The sequence below is a fragment of the Schistocerca cancellata genome, chromosome 12 (genome assembly GCF_023864275.1).
Source record: "Schistocerca cancellata isolate TAMUIC-IGC-003103 chromosome 12, iqSchCanc2.1, whole genome shotgun sequence".
Taxonomy (NCBI): Eukaryota; Metazoa; Arthropoda; class Insecta; order Orthoptera; family Acrididae; genus Schistocerca; species Schistocerca cancellata.
In genome coordinates, this window is record NC_064637.1 from 134,081,260 (window position 1) to 134,096,937 (window position 15,678).

The 15,678-nt window shown below is 40.6% G+C and overlaps 1 protein-coding gene across 1 annotated transcript in view; it reads left to right on the top strand.

Annotated features, from left to right (window-relative positions):
* LOC126109868 (FAST kinase domain-containing protein 4) overlaps positions 1-15,678 on the top strand; it is an 80,979-nt gene that overhangs the window by 41,402 nt on the left and 23,899 nt on the right. The window contains exons 7-8 of the mRNA XM_049914934.1: positions 2,819-2,905; positions 14,790-14,951. Coding sequence (XP_049770891.1) covers positions 2,819-2,905; positions 14,790-14,951 — 249 coding nt within the window. The remainder of the gene's footprint in view (positions 1-2,818; positions 2,906-14,789; positions 14,952-15,678) is intronic.

Here is a 15,678-nt window from a genome sequence, read left to right on the forward strand (position 1 = left end):
ATAGAACAAGTAAAGGAAGATACGTCGACGACACTTTTTTAACCTGGCCACACGGCAGTGACACGCTGCAGCAGTTTGTCGAACATTTGTATGGTGTACATCCAAACATAAAATTTACAATGGAGGTAGAGAAGGAAGGGAGGTTACCTTTTTTAGATGTGTCGGTGGAGCGAAAACCGGATGGACGACTGGGCCATTCTGTGTACAGCAAGCCAACCCACACACACTTATATCTGCATAGCCACAGCTTCCATCATCCGTCTCAGAAGAGAGCTATGCTGAATACTTTAGTACACAGAGCCAGGACTATTTCCGACAAGGACCACCTCGGTCCCCAGATTAACCATTTGACGACTGTTTTCAAGAGGAATGGTTCTTCTGCCGGTGAAATTAAATCAGTATTGTTCAAGAAAGCAAGACACGTTGCCGTCCATAAACAAGAAGAGGACCAACACAAAGCGCGGCTTTCATTTTGCGGTGCTACAACAAGCAAGATAGGCAGAGTCCTAAAGAGGCAATGAATAAAACCAGTTTTCCGACCACCTAGGAAAATTAAGGAAATGTTGAGACCAGTCAAAGATAGTCTCTGCTTCAGGGTGCCGGGAATTTATAGTATTACTTGCGAATGCAGCAAGAATTATGTGGGCCAGTCTGTAAGAACCGTTGCCGTCTGTTGCATTGAGCACCAGCACCACCTGAAATACAGGTATTTGGAAAAATCGGTGGTGGCTGAGCATAGCCTGCCTAACAAGCATAAGATTTTATTCGAAGAAACGAGAGTAATAGCCCACTCGTCAAATTACTGGGACTCTGTGAAATTAGACTTAGCGATATAACTTTAACAGTGACAACGGCTATGCACTTAGCAACACCTGGAAGAGTGCACTGGATAAAGAAAAATCACAGAGGAATGATTCCCGCACTTTACCTCCTGATTCGAGGGATGGCGCTGCAAGCAACTATACCTATGGAAGTAGGGGGCACCACTTCACTACACGCCACATTGCTGTTCCTATGACGTATTCCAGCCAATCAGAAGCCATCCTTTCATATAAAAGTGTGAGCCTTGGTAGTTTATGACAGTCAGTTTTAGCCCTGGCGACGACCATGGAGGTAGTGGTCGAAAGCTTGGAGTTTTATCCTGAATTGACGTGGCATGTACACCGAAAGATTTTTATTCAAGAAATACGTCCCGAAAGACTTCATAGCCAAGTAAAGGAAGAAGTTTGAAAATTGTTAATTTAGAATTATATCACATGAGGAAAAAATAGTTTTTATTGTTGTCATTTTTTATCCATCTGCCCCACTGTTAAGACCTCTTTCTCTCAGGAAATTTATATGAGGTACTAAGGTCTATGTCTTTTGGTGGTGTAAAATATTTAAGGTTCTAAATTAGTGTAATTAAAAGGTACAGCCATTTATGTCATAATATTATGAAAAGGATAGTGCTACTCACCATATGTGGAGACGCTGAGTCGCAGATAGGCACAACAAAAAGACTGTCTCGTTTTCATAATATTGTGACATTCCAACCTGGATTTTCCATTGTTTGATTTAGCCATTTATGTCACATATTTTAATACTTGCAAACTCACTCATCAAAAACTGTAGGATACTTCCCATTAATGTAGCATCATGAAATTTTGCAAGAAGCTGGGATTCACAGAACAAGTAACGAGAAAAAACCTGAAAATTGTTAAACTGTAATTATATCGCATAAAAATATCTTTTTACCATTAGAACTTACATCGCATTTGTCATCCATCAAAATCATAGTAAAAAAATATTGCTTCAGGCAAACATAAAATGTAAATTGTATTCGTGTTTTAATAAGTAATAAGAGATATTTTATTAAATCTTCTCTCTCTGCACATATAAACTGAAGTTACCTGCTTGCTTTCTTTTGTATGTCCGGGCTAGTCACAGGAACTACTGTGAAGATTTTGATATACGATCTTGGAATTCCCGGGACCAGTATCTTGCCAATATTGATATCAGGCAAAAATCGTCAAGATTCTCAATTCCTGTTTTGGATGAGCTACAGTAGCTATAAATGTAATTTAGTTTGCACAGGATCCTCGGTGTGTGAATCCTGTTCGTACTTCGCCGGTTTTTTCTTTTTTTATTTTCATTGAATTTTTTGCGAAACTTGTACTCACTAAGTCATTGTTAACTAAGTAATGAGTATTGTTGTGGGCAAAATGTCAGCTGACTATAAGCGAACCCTTTGTCTGTCCCTACCCACAGGCAGCTGAAAAAGCAGTTGTTTTAATGCAAATTTTCCAAAAGCAATCACAGTGGACATTTATGTTTGTGTTGTATTGTACATCCTTGGTATGCTTTGTGGAATCTAATTATGCACGCTGTTTATCCACATCTCTTGACACTTCACACTGATAGCACTGTGAGCAGCAGAAGCATAACTGTGGCATATTAAGTTTTTCTAAATTGAAAACTCGTGGTACCAGGTAACAGGGAAGTAACGAAAGGTGTAGGTGTAAATGGACAGTATGTATAATTACATCCAACAGAACATAGAAAGGATGCAATATGACTAAAAACTGAAGTACAGAATGTTTGCTACTGGTGCTCTTACAACATTTTAGACGACAACAATTACTTTTTGAGTAAAGAAATATACTATTTCTGACCACCTCAGTGTGTAAATAAAAAAGTGAAACATTGTGTTTCGCAGAAGCTGGATTTTTTTAAAACCTGATCTTTCTTCTCATTTCTGCTAAGTGCTTATTAATTTCCCTCATAATTTTTATTCTTATTTATTTATTTTTTTTCACAACTGTCTCTTATATATTTCCAGATTCGCTTGGTGAAATTCCTCCAGGCAGCAAGCTCAAGCTGCTGAATGTGAATGCAGTTTCACAGTACTTACTCCCTAACTACAAAGGTGAGCCATACAGCACAAATATACATACACAAAGCAAAAAGTTCCTGGTCCTGGAAAATTTTATTTCGAGTATTGGCACAAAATTTGGAACCTCTCCTATCCCTAGAGCAGCCCATAAGCTAGGCGATGATCATGTGCTTATGCTCCCAGGATCCTCTGCAAAAAGGCCAACTTATGTTGTGCGTATAGTACATGTGACGTAATTGTAGTGGAAGTAGAGTGAGTGTGATTAGCATAGTACATTCAAAGAGCCTGAAAAAAAATTAAAGTACCAGTCACCGTTGTAAGATACTAGAGTACTTGCATATAAAGTTCTAGAGGAGAACCAACTGGGGCAGGTGCCACACAAACAAATTCAAACTTATCTCCAACCAGCAGCTTTTTAAACCCATAATTTGTTTCTTTGAAAAATAAACCATCTGGAGAGAATGACATAACAAGAGAGAAAAAAAGTAATTTAGCACATAATCATGCTCACATCCTATTCCTTGCTGTTGCTATTGCATGCCGTTATGATTACATGGAAACTTGGAAATTATTATGGCCTCCTTTCTATGTTGGTCAGGTTGTTGTCACATTCAACTCTACATGAATAAACATGCACATGTTCCCTCCCATCTCTTCTGCTCCCCCCCCCCCCCCCCTGCCGCCCCCCCCCCCCCACACACACACGGGGTTGGGGGGGGGGTGGAGAGAGAGAGAGAGAGAGAGAGAGAGAGGGGAGAGAGGAGAGAGAAGAGAGAGATGACGTGCTGTAGCAGGATAGAGAAGAAAATGATATCAAAATACTATAAGGCAGCACAGCAAAAGTTTGGGGATTCATACATTTCTGCATCCTATCACTCATGGTCTGTTAACACACAGAACTGATAGTTAAGAAAGAACAGGATTTGTAGTACATAAGGATATGAAATTGTTTTGTGTTAAATGAAAATCACTAGACTGACGTAATTCTACACACTGTGATGATGCTATATACTACTTCCTGACAATGCTTCGAAACACTCATAAACAATTTAAGCAACTAACATGCCATTTTCTTTGTGATACCACAGTGCTCTTATGTCACAGTATTCATATGGGCCAAACAGCATAACCATGTTCACTAATATATATGACTACAGAAAAAAATTCACATTTGTGATCAATGCAAACATAGGAGCAAATTCTGCCTCACACAAAAATGTGAAATCACCTTACAGACCTGTTTCAGAGTATATATCCAGATGAACTATTTTATTAAATATAGTGTGTTCTAGCTTTATATTCTGAATAAATATCAAAAATTTAATAAATTTTTGGTTACTGGTATTGCAAATCATATGGTGAGGCCCAATTTGAGAAGATACTGTCTGTAAGAACATACGTGAAAAATAAAAATGCACAAATGCAATGACATACGAGTGTACTCGATGCTCTGGAGTCGTGCCAACTGTGGGAGGTTGAATGCTCTGAGTGAGATACATGCAGTGTAGGACTCAGCCAGGGAATGTAGCATCTTAGCTTCAGTAATTTTAAAGACCTGTTCTGAAGTTATTCCCTGCATATGTCAATTGTTTAATAATTAGATCTTCAGCACTACAAATAAATTCATCTTGGATCACACCCTGTAAAAAAAACATCTGTGAAGAGTTTACAAACATCTGTATGCAAATATGCCTCTCGAGTGAAGTGATATGTATGAACAGGATGGAGAGAAGAATGTATCATGGTGCTAAAACATAGAAAATGCTTTTCTTTGATTATGTGGTAAGTTTACACTGTTCAACTTTTCCACTATTTTGTGCATATTTTACACATTTGACTTACGAAATTCATAACCTAACATCAAACCTTTTCATGACAGGAATATACATTTCACTTCATTCAAGAGAAAAAATAAAACATGTTTTAAGACAAATTACACCTGATGATGGACCCACAGGTTCAGAAATGCATTGTGTACCAAATAAAACATGAAAATCGTGGCCGAAGGCATTTTTTAATTCATTCAGTGTTGGAACAAAGAAATGCATACATTTGTCTGTCAGCTAACATTCAGAAATTGATAAAATGTGGACACTTTTCATGTGTCAATTTTAGGTGGCAGTATGGTTGTCTCAAATACTGCTAGAAGTCAGGTCTGAGCTACCCTCATTAACAATAGGCTGCCAACCTCAACGAGCATTTGCACCATAGCCATTCTCAAATGTTTTGTGTTGTGTATTGCTTGTTGTTGTCTTTTCTTATTTTGAAGTGAATGAAGAGACTACTGTTGGTCCATCATGGATTTTGATTAGGAGTCTGCCTGCTTAGCCTACCATGCAGCATGCGCAGGTTCAATTCCCAGCCGGTTTGGAGATTTTTTCCGCTCTTGGACTGGGTGTTGTGTAGTCCTCATCATCATTTCATCATCGCCACTGGCACACAAGTTGCCCAGTGAGGCATCACCTGAAATAAGACTTGTAACACAGAGGGCAAACTTCCCCGGATGGGGCCTCCCGGCCTTTAGTGCCACAAGATCATTTTTTGACAAAGACCCTCACAGCACCAGAATGTTTGGTGGTCTTCTGATAATGTGACAGTTTTGCTTTCACAGGCCAGTGCACTGCGAGAGGGAGGCAGGGCTTGTTGCCCCATCCATCTCCTCTCCCCTCTGGCAGTCAGAATTCCAGTTTGTTTATACTCGTGACTGCCTGCAAGTCCACACTCCACACTATAGCAATTAGAAAACAAAACCTGTCTTGTATTTCGAAATTTTTTCCCCTAACGTTTTGACTCGCAATCAGGTGGACAATGGTTCAAAAGCGCGTCCGGCCATCCTGATTTAGGTTTTTTTGTGATTTTCCTAAATCGCTTCAGGCAAATGCTGGGATGGTTCCTTTGAAAGGGCATGGCCAACTTCCTTCCCCATCCTTCCCTATTCTAATGGGAGTGATGACCTTGCTGTTTGATCCCTTCCCCAGAATCAACAACAACAACTACTACTACTACTAGCTGTAGCATTGTCAAGTATGTGTCACACTGCTGTGAATACCCAAAAAAAGTCAAAATTGTTTTTCTGTAGATTTTGTAATCCTCATATTGGGCAGGAAATGTCAAAAAACACCTTAAATCAGTAACAAATTCAGTTCACTTGTAGCAAATGTGGCTGCTTCTCGGCAGAACAGTCATTTGTAGAAAGTTTAAATACAGCCAGATGAAAAACAAATGCCATTTCAGAAAAAAATGTTGAAGTTTTTTGCAAAACCAAACAGACCACTCGAAATCTTCACCAGCCAACTGTTTTTTAACAGTCAATCACAAAACACTAAGGCTTGGTGTTCACTACACAGTGTGACAACCTTTTTTATTTGTACATCCAACAATTTAAAAATAAATAAGTAAACGTGATTTACTACCAGGAGACATACAGAAAATTTTGCCAAAAATACATTATAAGTTTTCCGGCCCCTACGAATGCTGAACTCGGCTCAACTACTGTGTTGGCTCTTGGCTCCTGCTATTTATAAAGCTACTGTTTGCTGAGATTTAACAACCTTTGGCCTGTGGAATTCCAGAGTTGTGTTTCTTAAAGGATTGGCAACTACGTTTTCTCATTTAATTTCCTGTCACAGTTTCATACATATTCTTTAATGGTGACTTGATCTAAATAAATCCATTCATTTTTGAACTATTGTTTACCCCAAAAAGTACAACATTAACGAGAAATATACTGGGTGATCAAAAAGTCAGTATAAATTTGAAAACTTAATAAACTATGGAATAATGTAGATAGAGAGGTAAAAATTGACACACATGCTTGGAATGACATGGGTTTTTATGAGAACCAAAAAAACAAAGTTCACAGAATGTCCATCAGATGGTGCTGGACAGCAAAACGTCAGTGACTGCGCATGACAATCGTGTATTGAAAGGAGCTGTAATGAGAGAGAGAATCAGATGCGCCAGTAGTCGCAGCATGTTGACGTTACCTGAAAAGGTGGTTTTAGTGAAGCTGTATTATCAGAATGGGGTCCGCCACCGGTAGCTGAGTGGTCAGCGCGACAGACTGTCAATCCTAAAGGCCCGGGTTTGATTCCCGGCTGGGTCGGAGATTTTCTCCGCTCAGGGACTGGGTGTTGTGTTGTCCTAATCATCATCATTTCATCTCCATCGATGCGCAAGTCGCTGAAGTGGCGTCAAATCGAAAGACTTGCACCAGGTGAGTGGTCTACCCGACGGGAGGCCCTCGTCACACGACATTTCATCAGAATGGGGAGCGTGCTAGTTCAGCACTACGATCCTATCGCCATAAGAAGGGGATTTGAACGGGTAAAGGTCCGTTGACAAATGAAGCTGTGGTGAGAATGATTTCGAAGTTCGAAGCCACTGGTTGTTTAGACGATAGACCATGTAGTGGCTGACCGAGCACAAGGCGTAATGCTGTGAGACAGTTCAGGAAGAAATGGAGACTGTAGTGGGTTCGTATATGCATGAGAAAGTCAGCGCTCGTGCAGTCGCACGTCGCACCGCCATTCTATACACTACTGTTTGGTTGGCACTTAGGCGTACCCTCCCATGCTATCCGTACAAAATCCATCGGCATCGTGAACTGTTACCTGGCGATTTAGTGAAGCGGGGGACATTTGCGGTGTGGGCGTTTCAAAAGATGGCGGAAGATGACGAGTGGTTGAATAACGTGTTGTGGACCGACGAAGCTCATTTCACGCTCCGAGGGTCTGTCAACCCCCACAACTGCAGAATTTGGCTACCGAAAATCCTACAACTGTCATGGAAACTCCTTTGCACGACGAGAAAGTCACGGTATGGGTTGGATTTACTACATCTACCATTATCGGGCCTTTTTCCTTCGAGGAAATGCGTGATTCTGGTTTTGTAACTGCTACTGTGACAGGTGAGAGGTATGCCGATATGTTACAGAATCACATCATCCCCAGCCTGGCTGATAAACACCTGCTGGAACGTACGATGTTTATGCAGGATGGCGCTCCACCCCATATTGCTAGACGTGTGAAAGATCTCTTGCGTGCGTTGTTTGGTGATGATCGTGTGCCACTTTCGTCATGCTTGGCCTCCCAGGTCCCCAGACCTCAGTCCGTGCGATTATTGGCTTTGGGGTTACCTGAAGTTGCAAGTGTATCGTGATCGACCGACATCTCTAGGGATACTGAAAGACATCATCCGACACCAATGCCTCGCCATAACTTCGGACATGCTTTACAGTGCTGTTCCCAACAGCTATTGTTGAGGAATGATGGTGGACATATTGAGCATTTCCTGTAAATAACATCATCTTTGCTTTGTCTTACTTTGTTGTGCTAATTATTGATATTCTGATCAGATGAAGTGCCATCTGTCGGACATTTTTTGAACTTTGGTATTTTTTTGGTTCTAATAAAACCCCATGTCAATCCAAGCATGTGTGTCAATTTGTACCTCTCTATTATTTCATGATTTATTCAGTTTTCAAATTTGTACTGACTTTTTGATCACCTGGTAAATACAAAACACTGAAATATATGTTGTTGTTGTTGTTGTGGTCTTCAGTCCTGAGACTGGTTTGATGCAGCTCTCCACGCCATACAGTAAAGCTGCATGCCCTCGGGAAAAATTACAGCTGTAGTTTCCCCTTGCTTTCAGCCGTTCGCAGTACCAGCACAGCAAGGCCGTTTTGGTTAATGTTGCAAGGCCAGGTCAGTCAATCATCCAGGCTGTTGCCCCTGCAACTACTGAAAAGGCTGCTGCCCCTCTTCAGGAACCACACGTTTGTCTGGCCTCTCAACAGATACCCCTCGGTTGTGGTTGCACCTACGGTACGGCCATCTGTATTGCTGAGGCATGCAAGCCTCCCCACCAACGGCAAGGTCCATGGTTCATGGGGAAGGCTGAAATATATAAAAATTCACAAACATCCTATATGTACAGATCACAGAAATTCATTACAAATGTGAGATACGTGTTTCTTTAATCATGTTACTGTGAAATAAATCCAATCCAATATATAAATATTTTGTTGTCTTCTTATAGTATACATTCAAACTGTCTGTCATTACCATAATTGACTGCCATGCACTAGTTCAACTTAGCAAATGTGGTTGAATATACATGACAGCTGTCGTTAGTATTCAGTGTGTATCATATGCACTGTCATCATGCCACAGTACTGGTTTGTGTGCTTCCGTTTATTTCAGGTACTACCTCTCAGTGTATGTGTCACAATTTTGCAATTGCATTTGCATACAAACATTATAGATTTTGCAAATTCCGTATTTAAAATCTTATAAAATTATCCAGTCCTCATAAAAAGCAGTTGTAACAGTACCCAAATTCTCTTAAACAGTTTTTGGAATATAAATTGTAAAATTTAGTTGCACCACATATGGGTGTTATTAATACATTAGTTTTATGAATACTGTTTTATTTTTAACCAAATCTGTAACATTACAACCACATTTTATGAAGATTGGAATGATTTTAAAAGTTTTTAAAGTGAAAATTGGTAATGTTTCTATGTGGATTCATTTGTGAATTTGAGAGACAAACACTGATCATGCTGCTTGAATTAAATGGAGACGTACTAGTACTGCGGCTTAGCGACAGTGTGCATGAACCCATATTGATCATTGATGGCACATGTCAAGTACACTCAATCACGTTTGCTAAGGTGACCTGGGATATCTAAGTCAGTTGTGCCAAGGACAGGTGGTTTGAATGTATACAGTAAGAGCAGAATGAAACTTCCATGTATTACATTGGAGTTATTTTACAGTAACATGATGAAGATGCAGGTATGCCATAACCATTGTAATGAATTTCTGTAATTGTACTTTCTTGCTATCAGCCCTTGTATGACAGTGCATGGTACCAATATGTTACAAAAAGCCCCACACAAGAATTGACTTTTCAGCAATGCATGTTTCTAGTTCAGATAAGGGTCAAGTGTTTTGGATAGCCCTGGGCCTAGTGAACATTTGTATACCTGTTAGAAGGATGGGCCTACAGTACAGAGTCAAAAAATAAAGATTACACACTTCCTCCATCCCAAGCAAATTGGTTGATGCTTTTGCAGTTGGTGTGGTCTAGGGTTTACCTTAGGCAGCTAATAAAAGCTCCCTTTTTTTCATGGGTAGTTCATGAGAAAACCTAAAAATTGGCTTTTAGCGGTTTTTGTGCCATGCCTCGTGACAGAGGTCAGAACCAGGAATCCCAGTATTGAAGTCGTGCAGTTTTCTCTTACAGGTGGCCAAGGGAAACAATTCAGACACACCACTGCTCAAAATTGACGGGAAAAGGCTTTATGAGCCTAAATGGCGTGGATGAAAACACTCGTTCCCTTTGACACTCGTTTTACACATTTTGTGGTGAAAAACAATAGTCAACAATATTATGTGCAACAGGACAACGTTCTTGACAATTTTTGACACAACTGCCACCCCACCCCCACCCTCCCCTCCCTCAGGTGATTCAGTCTTTATTGAAACTATGGAAAATCCAGGAAGGAATGTAACAATATTTGAGAAGGAAAGTTGCTACTCACCATGTAGCGGCAGTGTGGTTTCAGTCGCCTGAAACTGCATTCGTTTGTGTGAGCTGCATTTGTGTGTGTGTGTGTGTGTGTGTGTGTGTGTGTGTGTGTGTGTTGTTGACAAAGAATTAATGGCTGAAAGATATAATTGTGAGAATCTTTTTGTTGTGCCTATCAGCGACTCAGCATCTCTGCTTTATGGTGAGTAGCAACTTTCCTTCTCGAATATCAGTCTATATTTATGAATATCTTGGGGATGCAACTGTGTTGAACATGATCTCACCATTTGGAGTGTACCCTGACCACAATTTATGCTCTGCTATACAGTATGGAACCATCTGGGACCATTCCGAAACATTTGATGATATTTGAACATGATCCAAAGGAGAAAATGGTGTTTATGCATTCCAATCCTTCCTTCTACATACCTTCCTGCTGCATGTGCGCTGGGGGTGGGCAGCATTGGCGTGCACGTGAATAAAACAGCAAAGGGGACCTTCTAAGACCCCACAGTTCAGCAACACCGTTTGTGCCACACGCTCACCTTTGTTGGGATTTTTAAAATTATCTCTATACAGTGTGGTGACATGACAATCGTTCACCAGTTCCTAGTCACCAGCCAAGACAGGCAATCCTTTTGACACACATCAGCTGAGTGGTGCTATGATGGTGCAGTAGCACCTGCTGGCTGAATGTGAAAACTGATGGGTGTTGGAAGGGTAGCCTATTCGTGGGGAGGAGGGGGTCCTTAGTAGGACCATTTGCTGTATTCATGTGCGTGTCAATGTCACACACTTCCCCTCTCCCCTCCCACAAGGCTCCCTTGTAGTTGCACAAAGCACAGGAGGGTGTGAGAAAGGAGGGATTTGAAAGCGTAAACACAATTTTCTGCTTCTGATCACATTCATATCTCGTTGAATGGTTTTGAATGGTCACTAGTGGTTCAGAAAACATTGTGGCTATGCTACACTCCAAAGGGGTGAACTCTCATACCGTGAGGTTGCAGCCCCATGATGTCCACAAAGGGTGACTGAATTGTCCAGTTGGTGTCAGCAGTTTTTGGAACTAACCTTCCAATGTGCCTAAAAATGGAAGCTAGCTTACAAGTAGTGTGTATTGCCAGTGTTGACTTCCAGCAGTGAGATGTAGACTTTTAGTACAAAAATCACTTGAAACTGGAAGATTGCTAGTAAGATAGGGAGCTAGTAAGATAGGCAGGAAAACAAACAAATCGTTCAAGGAGTGGAAGAGGTAATTATGACTATGATGTAAATCCAGTGCAAGTGAGTGGGACATGTAGGCAGGTGAATGGATGGCAGAAGGACCGAGGAAGTTCTCTGCTGGATTCTGTGAGATGAGAGAAAAAGACTGATGCAAAAACTTGATACGAGGTGGGAAAATGATGTCAGAAAACTCGCAGGAGTGTTTGTTCCTTAACACGTCGTCTTCTGTAAATCCCACTTGGTGGAGAGTACTCGGCAATGTGTAACAAGTTAAATTACACACTACCTGATCAAAAGTATCCAGACACCGATCAGTGGACATTAATAAAGGTTTGGATTTTGCAGGCAACACCTTTGGTGACGTGTCTGTGGAGTAATGGCAGCCAATTCTTCTGTAAGAGACAAAACCTGCGCTTTAGGCATGCCAGTCCATTCCAGGATTTTTCACAAACCAGCAGATGCTGCTTTATGACAGGGTGCATTGTCATCCTTATACAAGCAGTCATCATCTCTGAATTTTCCTCTCTTGTACACAGTACATAATACTGTAAATGCTTTAGAATGAAAGGAGACCACTCACCGAAAAGCAGAAGTGTCGAGTGACCGATTGGCACATTGACAACTCACCGTTTCTACTTTTTGGTGAGTGGCCTCATCTAATCCAAAAATATTTACGTTCTACAATAACTTTCTACAACAATGTACATAATACCGTAAAATGTGTTCATATCCTTCTGCATTGAGCATTTTTTTAAAGTGCAATAATGAGATCACACCCTAACCGTGAAAAATGTCACATACTGCAATACCACTTCCTCAGTACTCCACTATTGGAACTACACGTGATGGTAGGTAATGTTCTCCAGGCATTCCCCAAACCCAAACATCAGCCTGCCATGGGCTATAGTGTGATTCATCACTTCAAATCACGCATTTCCAGTGCTCGTCTGTCCATTGCCATCACTCTTTACAGCACCTCAAAAATCACTTAGCACTGACTATAGAAATGTGTGGCGTACGAGAAGCTGCTCGAGCATTGCTCCCTATGCACACTCATTGTGCTGGCTTGACTGCTGGTAGCACTTTGGAACTCTCAAGTGATTCCTTCTGTTGATTTTGTGCAATTTTGTGCAGCCACCCTCTGCAACGCTTTGGCTTCCCCGTCCGTCAGTACATTAAGCCTCCCATTAATGATGCAGTCCTGAACAGTGTGTGTGTGTGTGTGTGTGTGTGTGTGTGTGTGTGTTGGCGGCGGCAGCAGTGGTGGTGGTGGTGGTGTTGGGGAGGGTGGGGCCATGATGAGTGATTGTGGCAAAAACCTCAGAATGCTCACCTATGAAACACCTGCTTGTCTGCTATTTAACAAATATTTCATATCACAACAAAACACACCAGTAAAAATCTGTGGCAGTACAAAAGTAAAGGACAGACAAAAATGTGGCTGCAGCAGGAGGCAGCTGAAACAATGGAGAGAGCATTCATTGACTGCTGTAACTACATTTTATTGTGAAGTTTTCAGTGAATGTTTGTAGTAATTATATTACCATATTTACTTGAGTCTAAGCCGCACTCAAATCTAAGCCGCACCTGAAAAATGAGACTCGAAATCAAGGGAAAAAAAATTTCCCAAATCTAAGCCGCACCTGAAATTTGAGACTCAAAATTCGAGGGAGAGAAAAGTTTTAGGCAGCACCTCCAAATCGAAACAAAGTTGGTCCATTGTAATATGAGACACAATTTAGGTCGAATGAATGATGATACAGCTACAGTAGTTTGGTTCGAGTTGTAAGCTTAGCAGTTACGCTTTACCAGGTAGCCAATGCTATGCGTCAGGTGCTCCATCTGTATTTATTCCGATACCCTTCCTTTTTCACGTGCTTCATCTGGTTTGAATTGATTGCTTTTTTTTTTTTAATCTGATAAGTGCCGTTCTCTTTGCTATAGGTGTTTACATCACTCTAAACTGAAAATGCATTACTGTACTGTGTCATGCATTGTTTGTCGCATTTTGATAATGAGTGTTTACGGCCTGTCACCGCTCGCGGCATGGCTTGCTTTTGTGGATGCTACCGCCGCTTACAATTTAAAAAAAAAAAAAAAAAAAAAAAAAGAGAGAGAGAGGAATCATCTCATTAGTGAAGCAATGGCAAGAGACTGCTATTTGTTGTTACTTACACTGTTGCTTGCTTTGATAATGATCAACAAGAACCAAATAATAGAGTTTATCGAAAAATTTTCTCCATTTGAAAATATTTGCAGACACCTCTTTAGTACATTACATTCTGCACAGAAATTAGAATAATCTTAGATTTAAAAATCTAGTCAATTGCTGTGCTTCGTTTCTGACTGTATCACTATTAGGCATAAGAATAATACCAATATAAACATGACATGATATGTATATTCTTCTGCATTTGCTGTTGTCTCACTCTAGTTTCGTAGTTTATTAAGCAGACAGGATTTAAACGAGATAGCAGTAAACATGAAAGAATACATGGCAAAATGTTTATATTCATATTATTCTTATGGTGAAGAGAATATTGCATGTGATTCACAATTCATAAAAGTTCCTATTAGCAACCATCTCTTCTCACAGATAGGAAAAAATTCAGAATGTAGAGTTGGCTATATTGACAAACATCCCAAACAGTCTTGCCAGTCGGATTTTAGTAGTACATTGAAATGCTGCTACATTCTAAGATGAATAATACGGAAATTGTATTTAATTCGTCGGATAATGTATGAAAATGCAATGGTTGAAACTCGGGGCGGAGAAAAAAGCTCGTCTTCCACCTTTTTTTTTTTTTAATTTATTTACTGACGCAGAGGTTTTGGCGCCAGTATTTATCTTTTTGCCTGCAAAGCATGCCTGTGTAACGCTACATATATTCGACAGCAGAAGTTAGTTGTAGTACACCTACCAACATTTTTCAGAACTTCCGCTTACTTTGAACTCGGTTTTAACCCGCAGGCAGTTGTTTGGATTACAAACACCGGAAAAAAAGTTCTGCTTCGATTTGAGTAAATATGGTAATTTAAGCCAAATGCATTTTTGTCTTGTTTTCTATTAAATATTAGTGTGCTTCTCATTAGTGGGCTACACACTTTTTTTGATGTTTTTTCGTGTATGAGAAGCTGCCATTTTCATTGACAGGGCCGCTGCTGTCACCCACGTCCGATGTGGCAGCAGTTCCCATCGCGCGCACCAAGGCGAGGCAGGCACTTGTCGCATCTGTGCTCGATGCGCTCACCAACCTCCTGCCGTCGGCGACTTACTTGCGCTCCAGTGTCAACACTGGCATGGGATTCCTGCTGGGTGAGTCACCTCTGCTAATGTGCCACATAGGAAAATACGCACCTGAACACACACACACACACACACACAGGATGGTCAGAAGCAGTCTGAAAAACTTGTAATGGTGTTGCAGGGTGGCTTGTGCTGAGAATTGTTAAGAAAAAAATTCAGTACATTGTGCCAATTCCAAGTTAATTGGCATTGAAGTTAGCCAATCAGCTCATTGTGCATGAAAATTCAAGTGACCCACTAGACACTGCATCACCAAATGTGTTCTTCCTTTGGTTTCCTAAAACTAAACAAGAGAGAGATAAAAAGAAAAATTGGACATTTGGTTGTAATAAGGATCGAACCCAAGCCAAAGGCTGAGCAGTCTCAGCAATCAGTGTGCTATCATCTACACTATGAGAACAATTGAGACTTATTGTATCTGGTGGGCCACTTGAATTTGTGGTGCAACAGCCTGATTGGCTAACTGCAATGCTAATAACTTGGAAATGGCTAACATATCAATATTTTTTCTTATCAGTTATTTCTACCCTGCAACACTATTATAACCTTTTCATACTGCTTGTGACCGCCTTGTATATAAGGTCATTCCACAAGTCATGGCAACTATTGTATACTGGAGATAATGCGACAATATGCGAATTCCGTTATGTTGTTATGTGCATTGAACCAATAGTGCGTATGTGGGAGGGGGGTGGGGGGAACTCCATACAAACAGACCATGAAGGCCCAACAGTAC